Below are 25,814 nucleotides of genomic sequence, written 5' to 3'. Positions count from 1 at the left end.
ATCCTATTTGAGTACCTCAAATACAAAGAAATGACTGTCTCAGCTATTTTTATCTTTTTAAGTAGGCATTCTACATGAAAACATTTGAGTTGATAGTATAATTAGACCAAAATATAGTCCTTTTTTAAAAATATAGTCTTAAATTATATTTAAACTTAAACCTTTTGAAGTAGTCATCATCCCCCAACAAACTTACCATAAAGTCACTTTGAATAATATAAGTTTTCACTTTTTGTATATTTTTTATGTCCAAATTTTATAGGAACAAAGAAAGAAATGCATATTATTCTTTTGCTATTTTTTCCTTTTTTCAGGATTCTTCTAAAATATTAATCTCAGATTATTTCCTAAAGTTTAAGCCATTTAAATTTAATATATTACTTATAGTGTGTTAAATTTCTTATACCACTAAATAATCAAATTTTAAACTCTAAAAGATTAATTCTAAAATCAATGTCTGGTATATTTGAATTCAATTACTTTGTGCCCTTCACAGCTAGTATATTTGTGAATTCAATTACTTTGTGCCTTTCACAGCTGGCCATAACCAGAAAGATGTGTTATGGTTATATTTATCTTCTTTTTTCCCTCTTGAATTTCTCCCAGAAGGGGGAAGAATGATGCTCATTTTGTAAGATCCTACCTCATTTCTTTTAAGTCACCACTCTCGTGCCTTAGAATTAGACCACTGTTTCTCAAACATATGTGCATATGAATCTGGGGAGAGGCTGTCTGAATTAATTAGCTCTCATGTGGCGCTGATGATCCTGGTTCACAGACCACCTTGAGTAGCCAAGCCTTAGAGAACATGAACCAAAATCCTACGGAGTCACTGAAGCTCAAGTTGAGCAAACTACTCAGTGAATACTGACAACATTCTAGTCTTTTTTGTAATGTTCAACATTTTTCTTAATTATATAAATATAATCCTCTTGTATTATTATATTATAAATAAAAGACACATTTTTCATTTTCAACAAGAACTTTATTGAACGTATTCACCCTTTTGTTCCACTACCTTCTGCCATTTTTCAGGCAACTTCGTAATTCCATCTTCCCAAAACTTTTTATGTTTTTGAGGAAAGAACTATTCCAGGTGCCTTATACAGTCTTCCAGGGAATTGAAATTTTTTCCATTACAAGAATTTTGTAAAGACTGAAATAAATGGAAATCCAAAGGTGCAACGTCTGGCGAATACGGTGGGTGAATCAGAACTTCCCAGCCAAGCTATAACAACAGTTTTTGCCTGGTCATCAAAGAAACATGCAGTCTTGAGTTATTCTGATGGAAGATAATGTGTTTTCTGTTGACTAATTTTGGACGCTTTTGATGGAGTGCTGCTTTCAGTTGGTCTAACTGGGAGCAGTACTTGTTGGAATTAATTGTTTGGTTTTCTGGAAGGAGCTCATAATAGAGAACTCCCTTCCAATCCCACCATGTACACAACATCACCTTCTTTGGATGAAGATTGGCCTTTGGTTTGGTTGGTGGTGGTTCATTTCACTTGCCCCACAATCTCTTCCATTCCACATTATTGTACAGTATCCACTTTTCATCGCTTGTCACAATTTGTTTTAAAAATGGAACGTTTTCATTACGTTTAAGTAGAGAATCACATGCGAAAATACGGTCAGGAAGGTTTTTTTCACTTAACTTATGTGGAACCTAAACATCAAAGCAATTAACATAACCAAGCTGGTGCAAATGATTTTCAGTGCTTGACTTGGATATTTTGAGTATATCGGCTATCTCCCACGTGGTATAATGTGATTGTTCTCAGTTAATGTCTCGATTTGATCCCTATCAACTTCAACTGGTCTACCCAACCGTGGAGCGTAGTCCACCGAGAAATCTCCAGCATGAAACTTTGCAAATTACTTTGACACGTTCAAACAGTCACAGCACCTTCTCCATAAACTGCACAAATCCTTTTTGCGTTTTGGTTGCGTTTTTACCTTTCTTGAAATAATAAAGCATAATGTGCTGAAAATGTTGCTTTTTTCTTCCATCTTCAATATTAAAATGGCTATACAAAAATTCACCAATTTTGATAAATCTTTTTTAAAATGCACACTGATATGATAGCTGTCACATACAATTTAACAACATTGTTACGAATGAAGTTAAAGACAACTAAGTGCTATTAGATCCATCTTACGGAAAAAAACGAACGAAACTTTTGGCCAACCCAATATACACTGGAGTGGGAAAAAGAACTTGAAATTCCACTTTTATTCTAAAACAGTGAAATATGGTTATTACATCTTTCACCTTTACAATTAATACATGTTGGAATCTTACAAGTATTAAAATTGAAGATTTTATTTATATATAAATACATAAATGGTACAAAACATTATCCCAAATTGGCAATATTTATAAAATCTATAAAAATATTTAATTTTCAGTATAAAATGGCCAACTACTTTGAGTCTAAGATAAATGAAGACATAGATTTAGGCCATTTAAGAAAGAAGGTCATGTCCATATTTTGGGAAAGGTCAAAGAATGCCAAAGAGCTTGACCTGTTACTGCATTAATGACTTCAGATTGTGCAGGTACATACTACACAGTAAAAACAATATACAGTGTAGAGAGCATGGAAAGCAGAGGGCTTGGCCCAATCTGCTGAATGAAAAGGTAGAATAAAAAAAACGTAGCAGTCAGAGATTCCTATTACTAGTTCGTTTTACAGAAGACAATTCATACTTTCCGTCAACATTATCCCTTTACTCCTTGAAACTTTTCTTTGAGGTAGAGAACTGGGCCAGACTGCTGCTGAAAAGCAAGATGAGGAATGATGAGGCTAAAGTAACTTGAGAGAGGAGAAGAATCACGGAATTCTTGAACCGCTTGTCTTGGCTGCTTTGCCAGCTCTTGTAGAACAGAGACCAGTCTACTCTCCATGATCAACTCTTCATGTCATCTTAGGATTTTAATGTGTCTACATCCTTGGTTCCCACACAATAGGAAAATTAATTCTTTTAAAGAACTAAAATCAAAACAATCATGACTCAAACTTCAATGTAGTCCAATACAATTTCATACAAATATCAGTTAAATCACACAAAAATAAGTTTTCTTAAAAACTATTTTTATAAGTTTTAAATTCTAATGTTCCAAATGTTTCTTAATTATTTTATCCTAAGTTGCATTTGCAATGAATTGTAGTTGCTGCTATTACCTTTGTCCTTGATGAAGGAAAACATTAGGAGAATGGGTTGTTTTTAAGCTAACCGTATCTCCACTTGATGAATGTCGGGAAGGAGCTTTTCCACCCAAAAGAGACGTTTCTGCTTCTTTTATTTCCATTGCCCTTCTGTATAGTTCAGCAGCTTTTTCGAAATCCCCTTCTTCATAGCTTTGAGACAAAAAAAATTCTCAAAATGAGATTATAACCTTTTAACAATTTTAGATGATATTATAGAATACAGAAAAACAAGTTGTTGATAATTGCTCATTTTTTCCAGTGCATTCATTCAGGCAGACCAATAAAACAGAATACCCAAACTCTTCTCCTTTCTGTCTAGTGCTGTTAAGTGTCTCATAGGGGCACCATTAAGACTATGTTGTAATGGATGCAGTGAAACTGCTAAGGGAAGTTAGCATCCTGAGATAAACATAATGCAAAAATCAACATGTACTTAATGGTAAATCAGCTTTCAGGACAGCAAATTGCCCAGATTACCCTAGAGCCAGTTAGCTGCAAATGTAAACCGTCCTTCTCTATTTGCCGTGATACACTCCTCTACAAAACAGATCATGTCACCTTCATTCCACTCTGGTATTACTTCAGTATCTCTTGAAGTATAAAAATCAACCCCAAACAACCCCTCCCACTACAAGAAAAAGCATATCAGCAATAAATATTTTGTGGTGCTCTATGATGAATCAAAGATGTTTTAAAAGGGGTTTTGGCTGCATGAGGAAAGTGAAAAATTCTTACCTAAGCACAGCTAAATTTTTTAATGTTTCTCCAACTCGAGGATGCATCCGACCCAGGCTGTCCTCATAAATCTTTAATGCTCTTTCATATAACGGCAAGGCCTCAATGTGTTTTTTCTTATTAAAAAAGAAACAATGGTCACTTGAACACACTGCGTTTCTGAAATTACTATTAAGGTATTCTAGACTAAGCTGACCTACTTGGGTAATAAGCACTTTTAAAAAGTTAATATCCTCCTACAAGATGTGGATAAACAGATTAATTTAGGAATAATAATGGGAGAAGCAGTATAATAAAAAGTCAGAAACTTCAGTTTTAGACTCGGCTTGGTATCCAATGACATTAATCCAATTATATAAGCACAAACCTGTTTTTGCCCACAGGGTACCATACCTGTTTTTCACTCATCACAGGCAAATGACAGAGCTTAAGAACAATATTAGATATAGAGATGTAGGGAGTCTCCAGAATTTAAAAAAACTAAGCCTATGCAATGAACTAAACACTCAGTGTTTTACACTAAGAGGAAGGGACTATCTTACAAATATAACTTCAATAATTTCTCAAGTATTAAAGGGAACATTAGTAGATAACCTAAATGTCCTTTAATTATTTTTACTGTGCCAGATCTAATACATGTTTACCTATATTTCATACGTTAAAACCATTCACTTATAAAGAATTACAGTGTGGGAACTTACCATTTGGCTATAAAGAACAGCTAAGTTCACCAAGGCAGTAGCTACACTAGGGTGCTTTGGGCCAAAGGATTTCTGCCGGATTTCAACAGCCAGCTCATACAAAGGTACAGCTTTGTCAAGTTTCCCCTAAAAAACAAAAGTGAAATCTAACAAAAATATTAAAGCAATAAATACTTTCTGATCAGAGCTTGTTCCATAAATATAATTTTCTATGAAAAAGTAATTTTGAGGAAAAAAGTTCAGAAGCATTTCCTCCCAATTTAATGGTTAAGTTTATAGACAACTGACATCAAATAGAACATGTAAGTACAGCTACACTGAATATGAAAACATTTTCTTTGATAACGCAGAAAGTCCTTTAGGATCATCCATTATTACTATTTCTGATGAAGTAAAAAGTATGTTTGCTACTGTACATAATTTAGAGATAGCATCAAAATAAGAACTTGTTTTCCACCAAATCCTTTCCAGATTATTCTTTCTTTTTACTTGAAAGTTAGGCAGAAATAGCAACTATGGATCCTTCATACTAAGACATCAACTTCAGTAACAGGAGGACCAGCAAGTTTCCCACAAACAAAGTCTAAATACAGTCTAACTCTGTAACTGTGCTAAATGAAAGCAGACTTCTCTGCTTCTCTTTCTTTTTTTTTTTTTTTTTTGAGAACAGCTATAAACACTCCAAATATCACTCAGGCTAGAACCCTATGGTAAAGAATGGTTACATTTAATTGCAAGCAAAGAAAAGAAAGAATGAAATTAAAATGGTCATTTAACCAGCTACAAGAGACTCCTCCTTCAGCCCTAACATTTGGGTGATTCGTTATGTTTCTGGTAGCTTAACACAGCAAACCTAATCCTGGTTGAATTTTAGAACTTCTGAAATGTAACAGAAGAATAAGTTCTAATTAGAGTGCTGACAAATGCATTTGTATTTAGAATGTATTTTTAAAAACTAAACCAGTTAAGTCTGAAATAATATTTTTATTTATTTTTTAATATTAATTTTTATTGGAGTATAATTGCTTTACAATGTTGTGTTAGTTTCTGCTGTACAGCAAAGTGAATCAGTTATACATATATCCCCTCTTTTTTAGACTTCCTTCCCATTTAGGTCACCACAGATCACTGAGTAGGGTTCCTTGTGCTGCTAAACAGTAGGTTCTCATTAGTTACCTATTTTATACATAGTAGTGTATATATGTCAATCCCAATCTCCCAATTTGTTCCACCCTCCCCTTCCCCGCTTGGTAACCATAAGTTTATTCTCTACATCTGTGCCTCTATTTCTGCTTTGCCAGTAAGTTCATCTGTACCATTTTTCTAGATTCCACATAAAAGCAGTATTATACGATATTTTTCTTTTTCCAACTTACTTCACTCTGTATGACAATCTCTAGGTCCATCCATATCTCTACAAATGGCACTATTTCATTCCTTTTTATGGCTGAGTAATATTCCATTGTATATATGTACCACATCTTCTTTACCATTCTTCTGTCGATGGGCATTTAGGTTACTTCTGTGTCCTGGCTATTGTAAATAGTGCTGCAATGAACATCGGGGTGCATACCTCCTTTTGAATTATGGTTTGCTCTGGAGATATGCCCAGGAGTGGGATTGCTGGGTCATATGGTAGTTGTCTTTTTAGTTTTTTAAGGAACCTCCATACTGTTCTCCATAGTGGCTGTATCAATTTACATTCCCACCAACAGTGCAAGAGGGTTCCCTTTTCTCCATACCCTCTCCAGCATTTGTTGTTTGTAGATTTTTTGATGATGGCCATTCTGACCTGTGTGAGGTGATGCCTCATTGTAGTTTTGATATGCATTTCTCTAATACTTAGTGATGTTGAGCATCTTTTCATGTGTTTGTTGGCCATCTGTATGTCTTTGGAGAAATGTCTATTTAGGTCTTCTGTCGATTTTTGGATTGGGTTGTTTGTTTTTTTGTTATTGAGCTGCATGAGCTATCTGTGTATTTTGGAGATTAATCTCTTGTCATTTGCTTTGTTTGCAAATATTTTCTCCCATTCTGAGGGTTGTCTTTTTGTTTTTTTAAGGTTTCCTTTGCTGTGCAAAAGCTTTTAAGTTTAATCAGGTCCCATTTGCTTATTTTTGTTTTTATTTTCATTAATCTAGGAGGTGGATCATAAAAGATCTTGCTGCGATTTATGTCAAAGAATGTTCTATGTTTTCCTCTAAGAGTTTGATAGTGTCTGGCCTTACATTTAGGTGTTTAATCTATTTTGAGTTTCTTTTTGTGTATGGTGTAAGGGAGTGTTCTAATTTCATTCTTTTGCATGTAGCTGTCCAGTTTTCCCAGCACCACTTATTGAAGAGGCTGTCTTTTCTCCATTGTATATTCTTGCCTCCTTTGTCATAGATTAGGTGACCGTAGGTGTGTGTGTTTATCTCTGGGTTTTCTATTCTGTTCCATTGATCTATATGTCTGTTTTTGTGCCAGTATCATACTGTCCTGATTACTGTAGCTTTGTAGTATAGTCTGAAGTCAGGGAGCCTTATTTCTCCAGCTCTGGTTTTCTTTCTCAAGATTGCTTTGGTTATTCGGGGTCCTTTGTGTCTCCATACAAATTGTAAAATTTTTTGTTCTAATTCTGTGAAAAATGCCATTGGTAATTTGATAGGGATTGCACTGAATCTGTAGATTGCTTTGGATAGTATAGTCATTTTCACAATATTGATTCTTCCCATCCAAGTACATGGTTCATCTCTCCATCTGTTTGTGTCTCTTTGATGAAGTAATATTTTAAATGTTCTACTCAGCTACTTGTTTAAAAATTAAATCACTATGATTTAAAAGCTCATAGGAATAGTCTATCCATCAGAAGATAAATTATTTTGCTAATAGCAATTATGGCTTAATTGGTATATTATAAAACACATGTAGGCATGCCAAGGATTACTTACCATTTTCTTATACAAGACTGCAAGATGCTTCACTGTATAAGCCAAAGAAGGGTGATCAGGAGCTAATGCTCGTCTCCGAATGTCTAAGGCTCTTTCATAAAGTTCTTCTGCTTTATCATACTGTTTCTTTTCATTGCATAGAGCCGCCAGATTATTCAAAGACTGGGCACAGTCAGGGTGATCTGGTCCTAGAACTCGCTCCCTCATCTCCAAGGAACGCTTCAGAAACTGGTCAGCTGTTCTATGAACAAAAGCCACAAATGGTTTAAACAATTTATTCTCTAGAAGTGAGAATCCCTAGCCATAGTTAGGTGGAGAACTGAAGCACTTTTATTCTTAAATCCAAGATAGTTAAAATGAAGGATTCAGCTCAAAATCCTCTCCCCCTCTTTCCCACCCCCTCATCTCTTCCTGCCCTTTTCCAAAAACTAAAAATGCTTTCCTGATAGTGTGAAAGCCTAAAGTATCTGGACGATTGTCTCAATTCTCCACTTCATTTCTAAAAGACAAACCCATAAATAGTTTCCAAAACAAATTTTTTTATCTTTAAAAATTACTAGGCCAAACTCAAAACATTTTGGTATTCTTTCTTTCTCCCTTTGTAGTACTAAATAATTTTTAATTAAAGAACCCTTTGTGAAGTGGGCTAAATATTGTTGTGTTTCTCTGGTATCCAAAGTGTCAAATTTGTTATATTTTTCTGACATACAAAGAAGTCCAAAAACACCTCTTTGTCATACATATTAATGCCTTTGTGAGTCTTTATGCTCAAATAAACTGAAGAATAAAACTAGCAGCCATTTACATTCTTTAGTCCCAAGTTTGTTCTTATGTGAGATCTTATGTACAACATCTACACAAACTCACTTTTCATAAACATATAAAACATACTAGGGAAGCTAGAGAATAACTTTTTAGTTACTAAAGAAACAATGTGAAAGGAAACAGTAGAGAAAATGTCATGGTCCTTGTTAAGTGTGGCCATGTTCATAACATACCATACATGAAATTCGGCATGGTTTCTATCAATTTTTTCCAGCTTAGCTTGATATTAATGTAAAACAGCTTTGTATCTAAGAGACAAAATGGATACCTGTTTTCATTATTAACACCAAGGTACTCACTCCAGGTTGTTCTGAAGATAGTAGAGCACACCCAGTTCATTGAGGGTCCGAGCATTGTCAGGTGTATCCTTACCTAACGTGAGCTCTTCTAACTGTAGGGCCCGTCTACGTAAAAGGGCAAATCCATACTGCAGCAAACACAAGAAATTCACAACAATCACCAAGTAAGTGCAATCTTTGATTCTGAAGCAATATACTAGGGTTCTGAAAAAATCCTTTCTCCTTTTTTTCCCCTTTAAAGTAGATTACAATTACTTTAAGTATCATACTGAATTAATCTAATGATTTATGAAAATATATATACTTCCATGTAGCATCACATTCTTAAATTCATTAAAAAACTATTTTGTGAAAATAATTATGAGATTATTTTAGCAAAATGAACTGAATCCCAAAGTGCTTCAAAAAGATTAGGAAACAATTAACATGCATATATTTATTAACCCTATTACTAAACATTTAAATATCGGGTACTTAAAATTGCAAATAGCACTTGCAACTAGAAGACAAATAAGTCCTGGAGCTCAAATGTACAGCATAGCGAATACAAGCAAAAATACTGTATTAAAATCATCAAACTTGCTAAGAGACTAGATCTTAATTATTCCCACCACAAAAAAGAAATGATAATTATGTGATGTGATAGAGGTGTTAGCTAACGCTATGGTAATAATCATATTACAATATATAAATGCATCAGATAAGCATGTTGTACATCTTAAATTTACACAATGTTAGATGTCAAATATATTTCAATTTAAAAAATTGCACATAGCATTTTAAGTTAAAACAAACAAATATGCTATATTTAGATCTTACTAGCAGCTTAGATAAATGAAAAATTTTTTGCACTCAAGGGTAATAATTTCTTGGCATTTGAATCTAACATAAAGTGTTTACTAAATTTTTTTTATTCTGTTTTCCAACCCTTTAAAGAATTGATACAGCTTTTAAGTCCATCTTCTAAAATCTTAATTAACTTTAAATTAACTGAATAGTTCTACTTTTTAAAAATTAAAAAAATCCCCAGATTTATTGATATAATTGACATATAACATTGTGTAAGTTTAAAGTGTAAAACATGATGATACGTATGTAGTGTAAAATGATTACCACAATACATAGTTCCACTTTTTAAAAGTCTACTAATTTGTACTTCTCAGTGATACTAATATTTAAACATGTATTATAAATAAGAAAATGTTAATCAGTACTTCCGTAGAAGTCACTTTAAAATCTAAAGTTCTTAAATATGTGAGGTTTATGCATCTACATTATGATATTCAGAGATGTTCTAATCCCTTTTTGTTCAAAACACAACACAAAAGAAATCTGCATTACCAAGTTGCCTTTTCTCCTTGTAGCTTTCTGACGAATTTTAAAAGATTTTTTTCTAAAATGTTCAGCTTGTTCATATCTTAAAAAAAAAAAAAAAGTCAAACGAAAGAAACATATGTCCAAAGTGTCATACTTCAGTGAAATGAAACCACCAGTGTAAAGTTTTTTTGGCTAATTAAATACAGGATTATTTCTAGAAGTGATAGTCATATGGAATTAAAAATCTTTAACAAAAACTTTCATAAAACAAAATCTAACAAAATAAATCTAGTCCTCCAAGTAGCTGACATTTAACTGTTTTTAACTGATTAAACTCATTTTGAATCTCTAAAGGGTGATCTAACTAAATGAAAATCCAAAACTTTAGTTTGCTATATCAGCTTCCACACAGGTTATTTTTTTGTCAAATAGAAATGTGAAAATCACACAAAATCTGTGTGAAACAATACTTCTAGAAGTTAAAAGAAAAAATTCCAATATGTATCATTTCTGACTGAGCAAAACAAATGATTTCACGTAGAGGAAGAGATATCATTCGGAGGGATTATTATACTAGGGATCAGCAAACTTCTTCTGTAAAAGGCTAGATAGTAAACATTTCAGGCTTTGTGGGTCCCGTGGTCTCTGTTGCAAATACAAAACTGCTGTTGAAGCATGGAAGCGACCACAGACAACATGTAAATGAAAAAATGTGGCTGTGTTACACTACAACTCTACGTCCCAAACAGGGGACCTTCTGGACTTGGCATGTGGGCAACAGTTTGCTGCCCCCTGTATTAGTAGTACACTCAATATTACAGAGTTAGCGAAGAAGCCCGGTTTCAAACCTAACTATATGACTCCAAAGTCCATGCTCTATCCTTTGCACATCTTGAAATAGAGATGAATCTTGTAGTTCTAATATTCTGTTCACCCCCCAGACCAAGAATAATATTTGAACATGATGGATTCGAAAGAATATAGGATAAGGAAAATATGGGATATGGAAAAATACACAGCCACAAAACAAAGCCTCCCACATAAGTACATTAAGAACTGTAACTCCCTGTCATAAAACCAGAGAATTACCAATTGAAATCTTACTTATTTTGTTTCTGGTACAAAGTTGCAAGTGCTTCAAGTTCGCGAGCAATATGTGGATGGTCCGCACCATAGGCATTTTCTGAGATTTCCAATGCCTGTTTATATAGTTGTTCAGCATTGCCAAACTTCTTCCACTGCACGTACACACTTGCTAGTTGGTGGAGGGACTGAGCTACTTGTGGGTGATCTGGATCTAAAGCTGTTTCTCGAATTTCTAGAGACCTCTGCAAAGGCACCACAGCCTGGGGGAAGAAAAAGGTTAAAGGCCAATTAAAGTGAGTGAAATGCTGTAAGATCTGATTAGCACAACAAATAAAAGCTGCATTAACTCCTAGGAAGGAGAGAAGAGTAAACATGAAAACCCACACAGTCTCTAACTCCCTGTTGAAGTTACCTGACTGAGAAGGCCTAGATCCTTGAGAAATCGCCCCAGGGTTTCATAAAGGTCAGCTAAGCAAATCATGCTCTCCTCGCCTTCACAGTTTTTCTCATACTGCTTCAATGAATCAAAGTATTCTGCTGCCATCGCGCTTTTGTCTTTACCAACAAACTGCCAGTAACTCAGCAACTCAGCAAAGTGTCCTCTGTTGCAACAAATAACAGTAATTTAATGAAAAAGAAACTTTAAACCCCACTATTGAGTGAAGATGCCATAATTCATATCAAGCTATCGATAGTTTATTAGTAGGCTAGTCCAGTGTAGTGAAGTAAGGGTGTAGACTGGAACTGCCATCTGAGTCCACAGCAGCCTAGCTGTGTGCTCTCTTACACCTCATCATCCTCATCTGCAGAAGAGGCACACCGACACCACCTGCCTCAGGTGTTACTGTAAGGAGATTATGGCCTGTAGCAAGTACTCCATAGTGTTGGCTGTTACCATTAATATCATTATGGTTACTCACCAATGGAAACCTATCATAACCCTGTTTAGACATTTCATGATATGCAGTCAACTGCTGAGTTCACCCCAAAATTATTTTAAATGATAGAAATCAGAACAGAAGACTAATGAAACACAGGCAAACTGTCAGAATATCTGCTTTGTATTTTCATCAAGGAATTGAATGATAAAAGTAAGCTTATTCATCTATTGATGGTATTAAGAAGGATGGGAGAGATGGTAAACTAAAGGATGAATCTGATTTCAAATGAAATCATGAAAAACTGGGATGAGATCAGAAATAATTTATAAGGTGAAACAAAGAAATTTGAGAGAGTTCACTAAGAAGTAAAACAAATTATGCATCTAAATTATGAGAAGTGGGTATGAGGAGAAGATGGCGGAAGAGTAAGACACGGAGATCACCTTCCTCCCCACAGATACACAAGAAATACATCTACACGAGGAACAACTCCTACAGAACACCTACTGAACGCTGGCAGAAGTCCTCAGACGTCCCAAAAGGCAAGAAAGTCCCCATGTACCTGGAAAGGGCAAAAGAAAAAAGAATAAACAAAGACAAAATGATAGGGACGGGACCTGCACCAGTGGGAGGGAGCTGTGAAGGAGGAAAGGTTCCACACACTAGGAAGCCCCATCGCGGGCGGACACTGCGGGTGGCGAAGGGGGAAAGCTTCGGAGCCAAGGAGGAGAGCACAGCAACAGGGGTGCGGGGGGCAAAGCGGAGAGATTCCCGCACAGAGGATCGGTGCCGACCGGCGCTCACCAGACCGAGAGGCTTGTCTGCTCACCAGCCGGGGCGGGCAGGGCTGGGAGCTGAGGCTCGGGCTTCGGTCGGAGCGCAGGGAGAGGACTGGGGTTGGCAGCGTGAACACTGCCTGCAGGGGGTTAGTGCACCACGGGGAGGGAGTCCGGGAAAAGTCTGGACCTGCCGAAGAGGCAAGAGACTTTTTCTTCCCTCTATGTTTCCTGGTGCGGAGGAGAGGGGATTAAGAGCTCTGCTTAAAGGAGCTTCAGAGACGGGTGTGAGCCGCGGCTAACATCGCGGACCCCAGAGACGGGCATGAGACGCTAAGGCTGCTGCTGCCGACACCAGGAAGCCTGTATGCGAGCACAGGTCACTATCCATAACCCCCTTCCGGGGAGCCTGTGCAGCCCGCCACTGCCAGGGTCCCGGGATCCAGGGACAACTTCCCCGGGAAAACACACGGCGCGCCTCAGACTGGTGCAACATCACGATGGCCTCTGCCGCCGCAGGCTAGCCCCGCACTCCGTACCCCTCCCTCCCCACGGCCTGAGTGAGCCACAGTCCGAGAAGCAGCTGCTCCTTTAACCCCGTCCTGTCTGAGCGAAGAACAGACGCACTCCGGCGACTTACACGCAGAGACGGGGCCAAATCCAAAACTGAGCCCCTGGAGCTGTGAGAACAAAGAAGAGAAAGGGAAATCTCTCCCAGCAGCCTCAGAAGCAGCGGATTAAAGCTCCACAATCAACTTGATGTACCCTGCATCTGTGGAATACATGAATAGACAACGAATCTTCCCAAATTAAGGAGGTGGACTTTGAGAGCAAGATATATTATTATTTCCCCTTTTCCTCTTTTTGTGAGTGTGTATGTGTATGTTTCTGTGTGAGATTTTGTCTGTATAGCTTTGCTTCCACCATTTGTCCTAGGGTTCTATCCGTCCGTTTTTTTTTGTTTTTTTCTTTATTAAAAAAATTTTTTTTCTTAATAATTATTTTTTATTTTAATAACTTTGTTATTTTATCTTTCTTTTCTTTTCTTTCTTTCTTTCCTTCCCTCCCTCCATCCCTCGCTTCTTTCTTTCTCTCTCTCTCTCACTCTCTCTCTCCCTCCCTCCCTCCCTCCCTCTCTCTCTCTCTCTCTCTCTCTCTCTCTCTCTCTCTTTCTTTCTTTTGCTCTTCTTTTTCTCCCTTTAATTCTGAGTGGTGTGGATGAAAGGCTCTTGGTGCTGCAGCCAGGAGTCAGTGCTGTGCCTCTGAGGTGGGAAAGCCAACTTCAGGACACTGGTCCACAAGAGACCTCCCAGCTCCACATAATATCAAACGGTGAAAATCTCCCAGATATCTCCATCTCAACACCAGCACCCAGCTTCACTCAACGACCAGCAAGCTACAGTGCTGGAAAACCTATGCCAAACAACTAGCAAAACAGGAACACAACCCCACCCATTAGCAGAGAGGCTGCCTAAAATCATAGTAAGTCCACAGACACCCCAAAACACACCACCAGACGTGGATCTGCCCACCAGAAAGACAAGATCCAGCCTCATCCACAAGAACAAAGGCACTAGTCCCCTCCACCAGGAAGCCTACACAACCCACTGAACCAACCTTAGCCACTGGGGACAGACACCAAAAACAACGGGAACTACGAACCTGCAGCCTGCAGGTTCCCAACACAGTAAGACCCAACACAGTAAGACCCCAAACACAGTAAGATAAGCAAAATGAGAAGACAGAAAAACACACAACAGATGAAGGAGCAAAGTAAAAACACACCAAACCTAACAAATGAAGAGGAAATAGGCAGTCTACCTGAAAAAGAATTCAGCATAATGATAGTAAAGATGATCCAAAATCTTGGAAATAGAATAGACAAAATGCAAGAAACATTTAACCAGTACCTAAGAGAACTAAAGATGAAACAAGCAATGATGAACACAATAAATGAAATTTAAAATGCTCTAGATGGATCAACAGCAGAATAACTGAAGCAGAAGAACGGATAAGTGACCTGGAAGATAAAATAGTGGAAATAACTACTGCAGAGCAGAATAAAGAAAAAAGAATGAAAAGAACTGAGGACAGTCTCAGAGACTTCTGGGACAATACTAAACGCATCAACATTCGAATTATAGGGGTTCCAGAAGAAGAAGAGAAAAAGAAAGGGACTGAGAAAATATTTGAAGAGATTATAGTTGAAAACTTCCCTAATATGGGAAAGGAAATAGTTAATCAAGTCCAGGAAGCACAGAGAGTCCCATACAGGATAAATCCAAGGAGAAATATGCCAAGACACATACTAATGAAACTGTCAAAAATTAAATACAAAGAAAACATATTAAAAGCAGCAAGGGAAAAACAAGAAATAACACAAAAGGGAATCCCCATAAGGTTAACAGCTGATGTTTCAGCAGAAACTCTGCAAGCCAGAAGGGACTGGCAGGACATATTTAAAGTGATGAAGGGGAAAATCCTGCAACCAAGATTACTCTACCCAGCAAGGATCTCATTCAGATTTGATGGAGAAATTAAAACCTTTACAGACAAGCAAAAGCTGAGAGAGTTCAGCACCACCAAACCAGCTTTACAGCAAATGCTACAGGAACTTCTCTAGACAAGAAACACAAGAGAAGGAAAAGACCTACAATAATGAACGCAAAACAATTAATTAAATGGGACTAGGAACATATATATCGATAATTACCTTAAATGTAAATGGACTAAATGCTCCCACCAAAAGACACAGATTGGCTGAATGGATACAAAAACAAGACCCATATATATGTGGCCTACAAGAGACCTACTTCAGACCTAGAGACACATACAGACTGAAAGTAAGGGGTTGGAAAAAGATATTCCATGCAAATGCAAACCAAAAGAAAGCTGGAGTAGCAGTCCTCCTATCAGACAAAATAGACTTTAAAATAAAGACTATTAGAAGAGACAAAGAAGTACACTACATAATGATCAAGGGATCAATCCAAGAAGAAGATATAACAATTGTAAATATGTATGCACCCAACATAGGAGCACCTCAATACATAAGGCAAATACTAACAGCCATAAAAGGGGAAATCGACAGTAACACATTCATAGTAGGGGACTTTAACACCCCACCTTCACCAATGGACAGATCATCCAAAATGAAAATAAATAAGGAAACACAAGCTTTAAATGATACATTAAACAAGATGGACTTAATTGATATTTATAGGACATTCCATCCCAAAACAACAGAATGCACAATTTTCTCAAGTACTCATGGAACATTCTCCAGGACAGATCATATCTTGGGTCACAAATCAAGCCTTGTTAAATTTAAGAAAATTGAAATTGTATCAAGTATCTTTTCCGACCACAACACTATGAGACTAGATATCAATTACAGGAAAAGATCTGTAAAAAATACAAACACATAGAGGCAAAGCAATACACTACTTAATAACGAAGTGATCACTGAAGAAATAAAGAGGAAATAAAAAATACCTAGAAACAAATGACAATGGAGACACGACGACCCAAAATCTATGGGATGCAGCAAAACGAGTTCTAAGAGGGAAGTTTATAGCAATACAATCCTACCTTAAGAAACAGGGAACATCTCGAATAAACAACCTAACCTTGCACCTAAAGCAATCAGAGAAAGAAGAACAAAAATACCCCAAAGTTAGCAGAAGGAAAGAAATCATAAAAATCATAACAGAAATAAATGAAGAAATGAAGGAAATGATAGCAAAGATCAATAAAACTCAAAGCTGGTTCTTTGAGAAGATAAACAAAATTGATAAACCATTAGCCAGACTCATCAACAAAAAAAGGGAGAAGACTCAAATCAATAGAATTAGAAATGAAAAAGGAGAAGTAACAATTGACACTGCAGAAATAAAAAAGATCATGAGAGATTACTACAAGCAACTCTATGCCAATAAAGTGGACAACCTGGAAGAAATGGACAAATTCTTAGAAATGCACAATCTTCCGAGACTGAACCAGGAAGAAATAGAAAATATGAACAGACCAATCACAAGCACTGAAATTGAAACTGTGATTAAAAATCTTCCAACAAACAAAAGCCCAGGACCAGATGGCTTCACAGGCGAATTCTATCAAACATTTGGAGAAGAGCTAACACCTATTCTTCTCAAACTCTTCCAAAATATAGCAGAGGGAGGAACACTCCCAAACTCATTCTATGAGGCCACCATCACCTTGATACCAAAACCAGGCAAGGATGTCACAATGAAAGAAAACTACAGGCTAATATCACTGATGAACATAGATGCAAAAACCCTCAACAAAATACTAGCAAACAGAATCCAACAGCACATTAAAAGGATCATACACCATGATCAAGTGGGGTTAACTGCAGGAATGCAAGGATTTTTCAATATATGCAAATCAATCAATGTGATACACCATATTAACAAACTGAAGGAGAAAAACCATATGATCATCTCAATAGATGCAGAGAAAGCTTTCGACAAAATTCAACACCCATTTATGATAAAAACCCTGCAGAAAGTAGGCATAGAGGGAACTTTCCTCAACATAATAAAGGCCATATATGACAAGCCCACAGCCAACATCGTCTTCAATGATGATAAACTGAAAGCATTTCCACTAAGATCAGGAACAAGACAAGGTTGCCCACTCTCACCACTCTTATTCAACATAGTTTTTAAAGTTTTAGCCACAGCAATCAGAGAAGAAAAGGAAATAAAAGGAATCCAAATCGGAAAAGAAGCAGTAAAGCCGTCACTGTTTTCAGATGACATGACACTATACATAGAGAATCCTAAAGATGCTACCAGAAAACTACTAGAGCTAATCAATGAATTTGGTAAAGTAGCAGAATACAAAATTAATGCACAGAAATCTCTTGCATTCCTATACACTAATGATGAAAAATCTGAAAGTGAAAGCAAGAAAACACTCCCATTTACCACTGCAACAAAAAGAATAAAATATCTAGGAATAAACCTACCTAACGAGACAAAAGACCTGTATGCAGAAAATTATAAGACACTGATGAAAGAAATTAAAGATGATACAAATAGATGGAGAGATATACCATGTTCTTGGATTGGAAGAATCAACATTGTGAAAATGACTCTACTACCGAAAGCAATCTACAGATTCAATGCAATCCCTATCAAACTACCACTGGCATTTTTCACAGAACTAGAACAAAAAATTTCACAATTTGTATGGAAACACAAAAGACCCCGAATAGCCAAAGCAATCTTGAGAACGAAAAACGGAGCTGGAGGAATCAGGCTCCCTGACTTCAGACTATACTACAAAGTTACAGTAATCAAGACAGTATGGTACTGGCATAAAAACGGAAAGACAGATCAATGGAACAGGATAGAAAGCCCAGAGATAAACCCACGCACCTATGGTCACCTTATCTTTGATAAAGGAGGCAGGAATGTACAGTGAAGAAAGGACAGTCTCTTCAATAAGTGGTACTGGGAAAACTGGAGAGGTACATGTAAAAGTATAAGATTAGATCACTCCCTAACACCATACACAAAAATAAGCTCAAAATGGATTAAAGACCTAAATGTAAGGCCAGAAACTATCAAACTCTTAGAGGAAAACATAGGCAGAACACTCTGTGACATAAATCACAGCAAGATCCTTTTTGACCCACCTCCTAGAGAAATGGAAATAAAAACAAAAATTAACAAATGGGACCTAATGAAACTTAAAAGCTTTTGCAAAGCAAAGGAAACCATAAACAAGAGCTAAAGACAACCCTCAGAATGGGAGAAAATATTTGCACATGAAGCAACTGACAAAGGATTAACCTCCAAAATTTACAAGCAGCTCATGTGGCTCAATAACAAAAAAACAAACAAACCAATCCGAAAAGGGGCAGAAGACCTAAATAGACATTTCTCCAGAGAAGATATACAGACTGCCAACAAACACATGAAAGAATGCTCAACATCATTAATCATTAGAGAAATGCAAATCAAAAGTACAATGAGATATCATCTCACACCGGTCAGAATGGCTATCATCAAAAAATCTAGAAACAATAAGTGCTGGAGAAGGTTTGGAGAAAAGGGAACACTCTTGCACTGCTGGTGGGAATGTGAATTGGTATAGCCACTATGGAGAACAGTATGGAGGTTCCTTAAAAAACTACAAATAGAACTACCATATGACCCAGCAATTCCATTACTGGGCATATACCCTGAGAAAACCGTAATTCAAAAAGAGTCATGTACCAAAATGTTCATTGCAGCTCTATTTACAATAGCCAGGAGATGGAAACAACCTAAGTGTCCATCATCGGATGAATGGATAAAGAAGAAGTGGCACATATATACAATGGAATATTACTCAGCCATATAAAGAAACGAAATTGAGCTATTTATAATGAGGTGGATGGACCTAGAGTCTGTCATACAGAGTGAAGTAAGTCAGAACGAGAAAGACAAATACCGTATGCTAACACATATATATGGAATTTAAGGAAAAAAAATGTCATGAAGAACCTAGGGGTAAGACAGGAATAAAGACACAGACCTACTAGAGAATGGACTTGAGGATATGGGGAGGGGGAAGGGTGAGCTGTGACAAAGCAAGAGAGTGGAATGGACATATATACACTACCAAACGTAAAATAGATAGCTACTGGGAAGCAGCCGCATAGCACAGGGAGATCAGCTCGGTGCTTTGTGACCACCCAGAGGGGTGGGATAGGGAGGGTGGGAGGGAGGGAGACGCAAGAGGGAAGAGATATGGGAACATATGTATATGTATAACTGATTCACTTTGTTATAAAGCAGAAACTGACACACCATTTTAAACCAATTATACTCCAATAAAGATGTAAATAAAATAAAATAAATAAATTATGAAAAGTGAGTAAATTTCCAGGTGAGACAGAAAAAACCCCTCGTAGGGCTTAGAGATCAGAAGATTGTCTCAGAAAAAGGTGGTTCTGCCGGAGGCAAATTCAAACACACCAGGAGAGACAATAAGACAGTTATGAAGGACTTCCCTGGTCGTCCAGTGGTTAAGACTCAGTGCTTCCACCGCAGTGGGCGGTTCAATCCCTAGTCGGGGAAATAAGATCTCACATGCCATAGGGCACAGCCAAAAAGACAAAATAAAAAATTAAAAAAAAAAAAGACATTTATGAAAAAGGGTAATCCTTTCTTTAAATTCTGACACTAGTCAGATTCTCTGTAGAGCCCAGAGTCTGTTTTGAAGGCTATACTTTGAAATATCTGAATACCCTGAGAGGCAGACATCATGAACCGCCTCTCTGGGTGGTCTGGATTTAAACCTGCTTCAGTGAAAGATTAAGATACAAAGTTATCTCAAGAGTATTCCAGGTCTGATTTTATGAAAACTGCAATACTCTATCTTTCTTGTTTACCTCTTGGAAAAAGTAGATGTTGTGGCAATTTGCAAACTGTATTAAAATTTCTCCCACACTGTTTTATACTTCAGTTACCACTGAAACTGGACTAATTTTTAAATGAAGAATGCCATTTTTCTTTGTTACACTGAACAACTGTTTAAAATCTGTTTTTCTGGGAAAAGGTGTCCTACAAATAAGTTTCTTACCTTTTATAGAGGTTTTGAGACACAAAGAGGTTAAGAAGGCAATCGTGCAGCTTCTGTTTACTTCCCTGCTGCTGGAATAGCCAAGGCAGTTCATCTGCACTCCTCCAAGTCACTCGGTCCTGACTATTAGAAGAGAAGGGACAACATTCAATAATACATTGCTACAATTAGATCACTTTAAAAGGCTACAGACAAATGCTGAAGTAGGAGAGAGACATTTGAGATATATCCCTGACTCTGAGTATAATCTGATGCTGAGAAAACTAGGTCAAAATCAGAAACTTGACCAATCTAACTATGAAAACAAAGTGATATTCAGGACCACTGACCAAACTCTAAAGTTTATTTTCCTAAAATTGAACTATTAAAAAAAACATAAATAGACACAAATATACACACACAGGTATAAACAGACACCCACATATTTTTAAACTACTTAAACTATTTAACTAGAATAAAATAAAAATAATAAAATGATCCTGCATTGATACCACTTAAGTTTAAATCTTCAGCATAATATTAAAAGACTGACTTACATAATCATCTTTTGTTCTTTTGGCATTAACAGAATAGGAGAGGACTTAACCTTTTAAAATAATAAGGAAATTTTTATACATTAAGTTACACAAGAAAGAGAAATAAGGACACAGAGGTAGAGCGTGTTGCAGAAGCTACAGAAAAACAACATGGACATTTACAATACCTTAGCTGCATGGTGAAATAGTTGGTTAGCTTTTGCCTATATGAAGAAATAATGGTGGGACCTTCCATGTACTCTAGTCTCACTGTTTCCCAAGCCTATGGAGAAGAAGAAAAAACATTACAGTCTGTTTTCTGTAAGTCACTGTACAATCTAACAATGAATTTGTAAAAAGAAATTTATAATTATTTCAATTTTATAGTTGTATAATAGAAAGAGCATTAGAATACTTTAAAATTTGGTATATATTTATGTGATAAACTGACATGAGAATTCCTGTAAGAACTCAAAATATAATTCAATTCAAACTTCTGGTGAATACATTAAAAATCTGAAATGTGTTTTGCAAAAGTACTAAAAAGAGCAAATTATATTTAAGTGATATACGATAAAGGAGAAAGATAAGCCTGTGAAATTACAAACATTCCACACCTGCATATATAACACAGCATACTCAAGTGAAAGACTTCATTTACATTTGTTTATATGTATAAATCAACCATGGCATTGCAGATGATAAGAATTATATTGGTATTTCTGTGGTATCTGTTGTGATTTCTCCTATTTCTTGTTTCATTTGGGTCTTCTCTCTTTTCTTCTTGGTGACTCTGGCCAGAGGTTTGCCAATGTTTTAAATTTTTTTTTTAATTTTATTTTTGGCTGCATTGGGTGTTAGTTGCTACACGCGGGCTTTCTCTAGTTGTGGTGAGTGGGGGCTACTCTCTGTGGCAGTGTGTAGGCTTCTCACTGCGGTGGCTTCTCTTGTTGCACAGCACGGCTTCTAGGTGCACAGGCTTCAGTAGTTGTGGCACGTGGGCTCAGTAGTTGTGGCTCATGGGCTCTAGAGTGAAGCCTCAGTCACTGTGGCACAGGGGCTTAGTTGCTCTTCGGCACGTGGGATCTCCCCAGACCAGGGCTTGAACCTGTGTCCCCTGCATTGGCAGGTGGATTCTTAACCACTATGCCACCAGGGAAGTCCCGAGGTTTGTCAATTTTGTTTACCCTTTCAAAGAACCAGTTCTTGGTATTATTGATTTTTTTCTATTGTTTTTTAAATCTTGATGTTATTTATTTCCTCTCTGATCTTTATTATCTCCTTCCTTCTGCTGACTTTAAGTTTTGTTTGTTCTATTTCTAATTCTTTTATGTGGTGGGTTAGGTTGTTTATTTGAGATTTTTCTTATCTCTATGAACTTCCCTCTCAGAACTGCTTTTGCTGCATCCCATAGATTTTGTATGGTTGTGTTTTCATTGTCATTTGCCTCAAGGTATTTTTAAATTTCTTCTTTGATTTCATCATTGACCCACTGGTTTTTCAGTAGTATGTTGCTTAGTCTCCATGTAATTGTTTTTTTTCTCATTTATTTTTCTGTGGTTGATTTCTAGTTTCATGACATTTGTGGTCAGAAAAGATGCTTGAAATAATTTCTATACTTTTAAATTTGTTGAGACTTGTTTTGTGCCCTAGTATGTGGTCAATCCTAGAGAATGTTCCATGTGCACTTGAAAAGAATGTGTATTCTGCTTTATTTGGGATGTAATGTCTTGAAAATATCAATTAAGTCTAACTGTTCTATTGAATCATTTAGGATCTCTGTTGCCTTATTGATTTTCTGTCTCAAAGATCTGTCCATTGATGTGAGTAAGGTATTAAAATCTCCAACCATTATTGTATTCCCATCAATTTCTCCTGTTATGTCTGTTAGTATTTATTTTATGTATCTGGGTGCTCCTATATTGGGTGCATATATGTTGATGAGTGTAATATCCTCTCCTTGTATTGATCCTTATATCATTATATAGTGTCCTTCTTTATCTTTCTTTATAGCCTTTGTTTTAAAGTCTATTTTGTCTGATATGAGTATTGCAACCCCACTTTCTTGTCATTTCCATTTGCATGAAATATCTTTTTCCATCCCCTCATTTTCAATCTATGTGTGTCCTTTGCCCTAAAATGGGTCTCTTGTAGGCAGCATATTGTCAGCTCTTGTTTTTTTCTCCAAACTGCCACTGTGTCTTTTGACTGGAGCATCTAGTCCATTGACAGCTGAAGTAATTATTGATAGATATGTATTTATTGCCATTTTAAACCTTGTTTTCCCATTGATTTTATATTTCTTCTTTGTCCCTTTCTTTTTCTTTTTCCTTTCATGGTTTGATGATTTTCTTTTGTATTATGCTTAAGTTCTCTTCTTTTTGGTTTTTGTGAGTCTACTGTATGTTTTTGATTTATGGTTACCCTGTTTTTCAAGTATGTTAACCCCTTCCTATATCTACTTGCCTTACACTGGTAGTTACATAGGCTCAAACACATTCTAGAAAAAAAAATCTACATTTTCTTATGCTCTTCTCCCATGTTTTATGATTTTGATGTCCTTTTTTACATCTTCACGTTTGTCCTTTTGCTGTTTGTTGTGGTTCATGTGTGATTCTGTGAAATTGTTTTTTTTAATCTGTGTACTGGCTTATTTAAGTGATTTACTTTCCAATTGTGGTTTTCTCTTCCCTAGATTCTTACTTCTTTTCTATTTAGATAAGATCTTTCAATATTTCCTTTAGTATAGGTTTAATTTTTGCTTGGCTGAAAAATTTTTATCTCTCCTTCTATTCTAAATGATAATCTTGGTGGGTGGAATTTCCTAGGTTGCAGGTTTTTCCCTTTCAGAACTTTGAATATATCTTGTCACTCCCTTCTGGCTTGCAACACTCCTGTAGAGAAATCAGCTGATAGCCTTATGGGGGTTGCCTTGTAATCAACTCTTTGTTTTTCTCTTGCTGCCTTTAGAATCCTCTCTTTATGTTTAACTTTTGCCATTTTTATTATAATATGTCTTGGTGTAGGTCTGTTTGGGTTTATCTTGTTTGGGACCCTCTGTGCTTCCTGAACCTGGATATCTGTTTCCTTCTTTAGGTTTGGGAAGTTTTCAGCCATAATTTCTTCAAATACATTTTCAATCCCCTTTTCTCTTTCTTCTACTTCTGGGATCCCTATTATGCATAGGTTGGCATGCTTTGTATTATCCCATAGGTCTCTTATATTGCTTTCATTTTTTTTTTCATTTGTCTTTCTGTCTGCTGTTCTGATAGGGTGATTTCCATTATTCTATCTTCCAGATCACTTATTCATTCTTCTGCATTATTCATTCTGCTATTCATTGTCTTAAGCTCAGTTTTGATTTCAGCAAGTGAATTTTCTAATTTTTCTTGGCTATTCCTTATAGTTTCTAGTTCCTTTTTACAGTAATCTGTATTTCTATCAATAGTCCTTCTTAATTCCTTCAGTATTTTCATTACCTCTTTTTTGAACTCAGTGTCTATTAGACTGAAGAGGTCTGTTTCGTTGTTTGTTCTTTAAGAGGAATTCTCTTGATCTTTTAATTGGGAGTGGTTCCTCTGATTCATTTTACTTATATTTCTCTTGCTCTATGAGTTTAGGAGAAACAATTTTCTACTGTGGTCTTGGAGGGCTATTTTTACATGGCAGCATCCCTGAGTAGGCTGTGTGGGTTTAATATTTTTTGGTGCAAGGCCGTAAGAGAATACTATGAACAATTACCACAAATTCAACAACCTAGAAGAAATGGACAACTTTCTAGAAACATACAACCCATTAAAACTGAATCAAGAAGAAATAGGTAACTTGAACAGACTGATAACTAGAAGTGAAATAGAATCTGTAATTTAAAAACTCCCTACAAACAAAAGTCCTGGGTCAGATGGCTTCACAGGGGAATTCTACTGAATGTACAAGGAAGAACTTATACCAATCCTTCTCAAACTCTTCTAAAAGACTGAAGAGGAAGGAACACTCCCCAAAACACTCTGTGAAGCCACCATCACCCTGATACGAAAACCAGACAAAGACACTACTAAAAAAGAAAATTACAGGTCAATATCTTTGATGAATATAGATGCAAAAATTCTCAACAAAAATGTTAACAAACTGAATCCAACAACACATAAAAAAGATCATATACCACAATCAAGTTGGATTCATCCCAGGGTCACAAGGATGGTTCAACATACGCAAATCAATCAATATGATACACCACATCAACAAAAGAAAAGACAAACATCACATGATCATCTTAATAGATGCAGAAAAAGCATTTGAGAAAATTCAATATCCAATCATGATAAAAACTCTTACCAAAGTGGGTATAGAGGGAACATATTTCAACATAATAAAAGTTATTTATGACAAACCAACAGCCAATATAATACTCAATGGTGAAAAGATAAACACTTTCCTGCTAAAATCTGGAAGAAGACAAGGGTGACCACTCTCACCACTTCTCTTCAACATAGTATTGGAAGTCCTAGCCACAGAAGTCAGACAAGAAAAAAAGTAAAAGTATTCAAATTGGTAGGGAAGAGTTAAAATTGTCATTATATGCAGATGACATGATACTATATATAGAAAACCTTAAAGACTCCACACAAAAACTATTAGAACTGATGAACAAATTCAGTAAGGTAGCAGGATACAAGATTAACATACAGAAATCCATTGCATTTCTTTATACTAATAATGAAACACCAGAAAGGGAATGTAAAAAAAACAAAACAATCCCTTTTAAAATCACATCCAAAAAAAAAAAAAATGGAGGAATAACCCTGACCCAGGAGGTGAAAGACTTTTATGCTGAGAACTACAAAACATTAATAAAGGAAACTGAAGATGATTCAAAGAAATGCAAAGATATCCCATGCTCTTGGATTGGAAGAATTAATATTGTTAAAATGGCCATAG

The 25,814-nt window shown here is 36.3% G+C and overlaps 1 protein-coding gene across 4 annotated transcripts in view; it reads right to left on the bottom strand.

The window, feature by feature from the left end:
* Nucleotides 1–2,307: 2,307 nt before the first annotated feature.
* NPHP3 (nephrocystin 3) overlaps nucleotides 2,308–25,814 on the bottom strand; it is a 50,436-nt gene continuing 26,929 nt past the window's right edge. Inside the window, exons 18-28 of one of the 4 annotated variants that reach the window (XM_030873468.2) lie at nucleotides 21,065–21,159; nucleotides 20,362–20,484; nucleotides 11,518–11,707; nucleotides 11,124–11,365; nucleotides 10,044–10,119; nucleotides 8,703–8,830; nucleotides 7,579–7,819; nucleotides 4,649–4,774; nucleotides 3,948–4,063; nucleotides 3,186–3,362; nucleotides 2,308–2,993 (exon numbers count right to left, since the gene is read on the bottom strand). In XM_030873468.2, coding sequence (XP_030729328.1) covers nucleotides 2,924–2,993; nucleotides 3,186–3,362; nucleotides 3,948–4,063; nucleotides 4,649–4,774; nucleotides 7,579–7,819; nucleotides 8,703–8,830; nucleotides 10,044–10,119; nucleotides 11,124–11,365; nucleotides 11,518–11,707; nucleotides 20,362–20,484; nucleotides 21,065–21,159 — 1,584 coding nt within the window. In that variant the 3' untranslated portion in view covers nucleotides 2,308–2,923. Of the gene's footprint in view, nucleotides 3,363–3,947; nucleotides 4,064–4,648; nucleotides 4,795–7,578; nucleotides 7,820–8,702; nucleotides 8,831–10,043; nucleotides 10,120–11,123; nucleotides 11,366–11,517; nucleotides 11,708–20,361; nucleotides 20,485–21,064; nucleotides 21,160–25,814 lie in introns of those variants that run through there. The other 3 variants (XM_030873469.2, XM_030873472.2, XM_030873473.2) reach the window with 3 other exon arrangements.

Source organism: Globicephala melas, chromosome 4 (assembly GCF_963455315.2).
Source record: "Globicephala melas chromosome 4, mGloMel1.2, whole genome shotgun sequence".
Classification (NCBI taxonomy): Eukaryota; Metazoa; Chordata; class Mammalia; order Artiodactyla; family Delphinidae; genus Globicephala; species Globicephala melas.
The sequence above is the reverse complement of the archived record's forward strand: the minus strand, read 5'-3'. Positions and strand labels throughout refer to the sequence as shown.